The sequence below is a fragment of the Silurus meridionalis genome, chromosome 20 (assembly GCF_014805685.1).
Source record: "Silurus meridionalis isolate SWU-2019-XX chromosome 20, ASM1480568v1, whole genome shotgun sequence".
NCBI classification, from domain to species: domain Eukaryota; kingdom Metazoa; phylum Chordata; class Actinopteri; order Siluriformes; family Siluridae; genus Silurus; species Silurus meridionalis.
In genome coordinates, this window is record NC_060903.1 from 13,046,032 (window position 1) to 13,052,588 (window position 6,557).

The 6,557-nt window shown below is 35.6% G+C and overlaps 1 protein-coding gene across 32 annotated transcripts in view; it reads right to left on the reverse strand.

The window, feature by feature from the left end:
- The window catches only part of elna (elastin a), a 71,212-nt gene extending 67,052 nt beyond the window's left edge, over positions 1–4,160 (reverse strand). For 10 of the 32 annotated variants that reach the window (XM_046876292.1, XM_046876287.1, XM_046876272.1 and 7 more), the window contains exon 1: positions 3,845–4,154. In XM_046876292.1, the coding sequence (XP_046732248.1) occupies positions 3,845–3,920 (76 nt within the window). In that variant the 5' untranslated portion in view covers positions 3,921–4,154. Of the gene's footprint in view, positions 1–3,844 lie in introns of all 32 variants that reach the window. The other 22 variants (XM_046876293.1, XM_046876284.1, XM_046876291.1 and 19 more) reach the window with 8 other exon arrangements.
- Positions 4,161–6,557: the final 2,397 nt, after the last annotated feature.

A 6,557-nucleotide genomic window follows, 5' to 3' on the forward strand; every position in this document is an offset into this window, starting at 1 on the left:
CTGCATTCAAGGACCCATTGCAGACATGGGCATCCAAGAGAGGACTCTCAGGTAAAATGTGTATTATTACAACAGTAGCAGAACACAATATTTCCACCATTGATTATGTATGACTCTTCATTATTTCCTGAGACACTTAATAGTTCATATAATGTATTAATTATTCAGTATGAAAGTATCAGTGAACAGTGCTATAGTTAAATTTTTTTAATTGTATTTCATACCTGTCAATAAACAAGTAGTTATTTAAAATATAATTTAAAAAAATAATATCTGTTTTAGATTTAGCCTGGACCTTAAACTTGTAAAATTCACTGAGAGAGCCCATTTGGAAAACTGACATCTAGTTCAGAAGCTATGTTTATTTTGGAATGCACCTTCTGTCAGTCATTTTTTTAGACAATTTATGGGCCAAAAACACACTGGGGGCAAAACTTCATGAACATGGGAATGATTGGAAGAGTGAGCTTAAACAGTTAAATAGTGAGCTCACCTAACCATTAAAAAAAACCCAAAATTACCTTTAACTACTAATTTATTGGGTATTTTTAGACCTTAAAGAATATTACACATTGAAAACTAAATGGCAACACTAAAGAGGCACTTATGAAACTATTTAAATAGATTCCTGACTAATTTTCTGTGTGATAAAGAACTAAAGGTGTACTCAGTAAAAAGTGAGACAAAATAAGACTCGCTCACTGAAAAAACCTTTCAAGTCAGAAAGTTGTCAGACTGTTTAGGTCCAGACAATCCTTCAACACTTTAGCCACTCATGTGGTAATTCTGGTTTGTGTATGTTTAACCAAAGTGAGGTAACTCCCCTCTTCCTGATGACATCATGGTTTAGTTACTAAAAGGAAAGTTGCTATAAGCTTACAGGAATACTCCAGAGCTTTCCGACAATCCGCAGCATGTGTAACACATGTGTGAACTTAAGCAAGAATTTAGGGTTTGTTTCCCTGTGCAGTGAAAAGAATAAAAATATGTTTACTTGAATCTAATTTAGGCCTGAGAGTGTTTGTTCAATTGGATTAATCAATCATTCTTTTGAAATTCTTGGACAAACACAACACACGCACTGGATTTGATTTAAGATTTGTGTGGTTTTATGTATAAAATATATAAAAAGTATATACATGTAGATACATACTGTATATATACATGTACATTCATGTACCGTATATGCATACATGCATATACATGTATATACATGTATATGCATGGATATACATGTTTATGCATACATGCATATACATGTATATTCATGCATAAACATGTATTTATATTAAACACATATTTGTGGTTGTCATCTCATTAACTCTATGATTTATTTCTATCTAATTTGCATCCTCCAAATGGATCCTCTATGTGTCTGATTGATGCAGTTTTGGATGTCGACCAGAAACTGCTCACTCCCACGAAAGAAAAGCAAGGAACCAGTGACACAAGTAGGGTGGGCCTAATCTGATGGAATGGTTTTGTGACTATTCTATTTATTCTCCAATTTGGCTTTCTTACATTTGCTCTAAATCTGGCTACATTCCCTCTATTACTGTAACTCACCAAGAAAAACAGTCCACCTGTGCTTGCTTCCCAAACAAACTGTCAAGGTCTAAACTAATTTGAATACACTTTTAGAACTAATTAAAGTCAACATTTTAAAATTAAGTCATTGTTCCTAGTCAGATACTTTCCCCCCTACCATAATTCCAACATATGTCTATCTTGGATCCTTCACATAATTTTTACTACATCTACAGTAATTATTTATAAGTTACTAAGTACAATGTAGTTACTTCCTGGATCCCTTGACTGCTGCTATTGCTGTTTTGCACAACCTATATTTACATTTTGTTATTAATATTGTTATTATATTATATGAAAATTATTTTATTTTTACACTTCTGTATCCAGTTCTGTCTTGCCCACTGCACTGTATAATACACAGTAGGCATCCTGACAGCACTATTTTCTGTTTAGTATATGGTCCTACACTGTCTTGTGTCTTGTCTTGCACGATGCACTTTATGTGGCAAGGACACTTACTAATCCTTAGCTCTGTGTTTTTCTGGTATGTAGTTTTATGTTGTTTATGTAGCACCAGGGTTCTGGAGGAACATTGTCTCATTTCACTGTGTACTGACTCAGAGGGTTGAAATGACAATAAAAGCTTCTTGACTTGACTCTTGATACTAATATATACTACCTAAGAGTTAATGGTTTTCTATGCAAGAATGGTATGCATTATGCTGGAGACACAAGAAAGAACAAAACTAAATGTTCTGTGTTTTTGGAACCAGCTCTGGCAAATTTATGTAGTAGCACATAAATTTAGCAGGTGTCCTTCAGCCTTGCATTTTCAGCTCAACTTAAAAATATAAAGCAAGACAGAGTTGGCTTGAAGAGAGGAATCACTGGAAATAGCTCTGTTTTTTTTTTTTGCTTTGCTTTTCATGGCCTGTAACTTAGTTATTATAATGAATGTTGCAGAATAAAGAAATTAAAGATGTGGAACAGACGGCTTTATATGTAAAATAGACAACAGGAATTAGTTCTGTGGTATAAGTTTGTTAACTACAGTAAAGATGACAGTCTGCTTTTTACACCTTTGTGAATGAATGCAAAAGAAACACTATTGAGAAAACAAATAAATCTTTGTGAAGAACTCTGGCTGTGCTCACATGCTCACTAATTGTGGGTAACAGCGAAATGATTCACTTCCAAGAGCGAAAAACAAGCTCAAACTCAAAACAGAGAAAAAGAGGAGAACTTTTGGAAGTTGAGGAGAGCACTCTGTTGCGCATTGCCATGTTGAATACAAAGTTTGAATTCAGCAACAGCATGCATAGAGCACTCCAAAAAATCATTGAATGCCTAATAAACCTGTCGGAAAATCAGGTCTTGCATGCTTCAGCTCTACTAGGAGGCTTGATTACTGAATTTTATGTGATGTAACTGACATAAGTGACAGTGCAGCTGTAGCTTCAGAGTTCTGCACACATAAAACTTTTCTTAACATTAACAAACCCGGCAGCCCTTAATAGAAACTGAAATATTACATATAAGACACTATTAGTCCAAGTTTAAGAAACAGCAAATGTGCTATATTAATTGCATTAATTTGAAATGTACATTATGCATTTTCATCAAGTTTATTTTTAGTTACAAAAAAGAGGACCTACAGTTAACCCCTTATTTTAATATTAAAAAGTTAACTATTTGCCCAAAGCAAGTATATGCAAGTTATTATAAAAGTTACAACAATGGTACTGGGAGAATTAATACGTACTAAGTGGATTTATGTTTCAAGATGTTGAAAAGTGTAAAAAGTATGTACTTATGTAATTAGGGACCTGTCATTAATATGACATGCATACTACATACCATGCATAAGAACCTTATGTTGCATACAAAACTTTTGATGGAAAGTACACAAAAAATACTTCAATGACTTCAAAAGCCCATACAAGATACAAAATCTTGTAAAAAAAAAAAAGTATTTCTAATACACAAAAATAAAATACAGAGATGACTGCTATTGTCTTAAACACTTGATAGATTTATATAGATTAAAAAAATAAATCATATTTGCGGTATGAGTGTCTTATGAGAAAGGAATGACAATATTAAAGCTGCAGTTTCCTGTGTGAAAAGTTAATAAAGTTTAGTTTATGACACTATACTTAAATTCAAGAGCATACAGTTATGACCATGTCAAATCCTTCCTTTGCTGAAATGAAAGAAACAGTGCAAAAGAAAAAAAAAAATGAACAGCTGCACCTGTCCCTGGGTGCATACGAGCGAGAACTGCTTGTTCAGGGTGAATGAAGTGAACACCTACCTCCCTGTAGGGAAGGCTGCAGAAGGGTGAGCAGCAGCAAGCCGAGAAGCAGCAGCGCAACCATCCTGTTAGCCATCTCGCCCCAAAATGCACCAGCCCGATCCAAATCAGCTGGTTTTATTCTCCTAGAGCTAATTACCACTTCACAAAAGTCTCAGAAAAGGGGGGAAAAAGGAAGGGAGGAGGGGGGTTGAATGCAAAAACACTGGATGCAACGTAATTAAGAAAGGGCAAAGCCCGCGTTTCGATGGATCGTTGCGCTTTTTTTTTCTCCCTCTCTCCTGTGTCTGGTGTTGCTGTTTTTATTCTGGTCACTCCTGCCAACAATGTCTAGCCCTGCCAGATAGAGAAAGGGGAGAGAGAGAGAGAGATGGAGAGGAAGGGAAGAAGAGGGAGGGTGGGAGGAAGGGTGAGAGAGAAAAAGACAGAGATGGAGAGAGAGATCCCTCTTTCCCACTCTGTCATCCAAAAAAGAATTCAACGGTCTGCCAGACATTTGCATGGATTCTAAACGGCTTATCATTTCTAGGCAAGAAGCGAAGTTTTATATAATCCTATGTGTATGTGTTCTGTATAAGTTTACACTGTTCCCATGTTATAGTGCAAAAAAAATGAAGGTCTTGCATACACCCACACACTAACATATGCATTTTCATTGATTTCTTTTCCAGTACAATGCTGCTTCTTTTACCAAACAACAACCCAGAGAGAAAGAAACCAGTCAAGAAATGTTTCTCTTAATTATATCCAGTACAGACTAAAGCATGTAATAAATGAACGGAACAACTTACACATAACATAACAAACCCAGCACATGAAAAAAGACTGAAAATAGTGCTTTCCAAGAAAGCAAGAGTGATAGAGAGCAGAGCAGGGAGACAAATCAGCAAACATCGTGTCAGCACATCAGAGGATGGTGCCTGGTGTCAGTCAGACCTGAGTGTTTAAACATCATCCCTCATTTCTCACTATCGCCAAGCACATATCTAAAAAAATGCTACTGTTGACCTTTCATCATACCTTTCTGCCAACATTCTGTACATCAATAAGCGTTTCAGAAAACCACAGGTACATTCACTGCAAAGCTGTTTCAAGGATCTATCTATTAAAGAAAGACAGGTCTTAAGTTTTGATTTTTACTCCTTCTTTTCAAACGATGCCTTTCTGCAGATCAAACGTGTTAGCCTGGAAGAACAACAGATCACTCACTAACAATCATACAGCCATTGGTATATTAGCTAATAATAACACCTTTCACGAAGACTCTACACCGCTAGGAGGAGCAGAACGGTTTGGTAAGGGCTGTAAGAATCATTGCCAGGAGCACTTCTGAACTGCTCCCTCCAAAAAAATGGGGTGTACTATTTAAGGAGACTGCATATTTTGAATACGCTTAGCTAAAATGTATAGTATTCCTTTTTAGGTTTTCAGACCCCCTTCATTTTTTACAATTTTCTATGTCAAAGCCTGATCCTACAATCTTTTAAATTGATTAAAAACTTTCAAATTCTTATTTATCTACACTCAGTTCCCCTTAATGACAAGGTCAAAACAGAATTCTATAAATATCAGGGTTTTTTTTACCGAAAACTAAAATATTACATGTACAGTACATACATATTCAGTCCCTTTACTCAGTACTTAGTTAAAGCACCTTTAGCAACAATTATAGCCTTCACCATCAGTGGACAGGCACTCTCAAGTTTCTCCAGAGATGTTCAATAGAGTTCAATTTAAGGCTATGGCTATAGGCCACTCTGGGACATTCAAGCCACTCCTTGCCCAAAGCCACTCCTGATTTGTCTTGGCTGTGTGCTTAGGGTTGTTGTCATGTAGGGAGCTAAACCTTCAGCCCAGACTGAGGTTAAACAGTTCAATCGTGGTTTCATCTGACCAGAGAATCTTATTCCACACAGCCTGAGAGTCATTCAGGTACCTGTTGGCAAATTCCAATAGTGCTTCTATGGGTTTTGCACTGGATTTTCCACTCTGCCATAAAGTCAAGATCTGTGGAGGTCTGCAGTAATGGTTGTCCTTCTGGAACTTTGTCCCATCTCTATACAGGATCTATTGGTCACCTTTCTTACTAAGGCCCTTCTCCCCTAATTGCTTAGTTTGGTTCAGCTTCCAAATCAAGATTCCAGTCAAGATGTAGAAACATCTCAGCAACCATCAATAGTAATTGGAGGCACCTGAGCTAATTTTTAAATGTTGTTGCAAAGGGACTGAATACTTATCATAATATTTCAGGTTTTTAATTAAAATAATAATACATTCGTACAGACATTTAAAGAATTCTGTTTTCATTTTGTGGGATACTGAGTGTAGATTAATGTAAAAAAAAAACTACAAAGTTTACAAAAACAAAGTATATATATATATATATATATATATATATATATATATATATATATATATATATATATATATATATATATATATATATATAATGTTCATATTTTATTTTTAGCATTGACCAAATTGGAAGGTAAATTAACAGAATTAAGTTTAAAAATCACCAGGTACACCATAGAAAGACTGAGCACAGCATCAAGAGACACAATGTCCTCAATGCTGAGAAATACAGGCAGATATTTTATTCATCATGCAGTACTATCAGGGAGGCATCCGACTGTGCCCAATCTTATTCTGCAGCAGCACAATGAATCCAAACATAACGCTAATTTTATTAAGAACTATCTTTGGCCCTCAC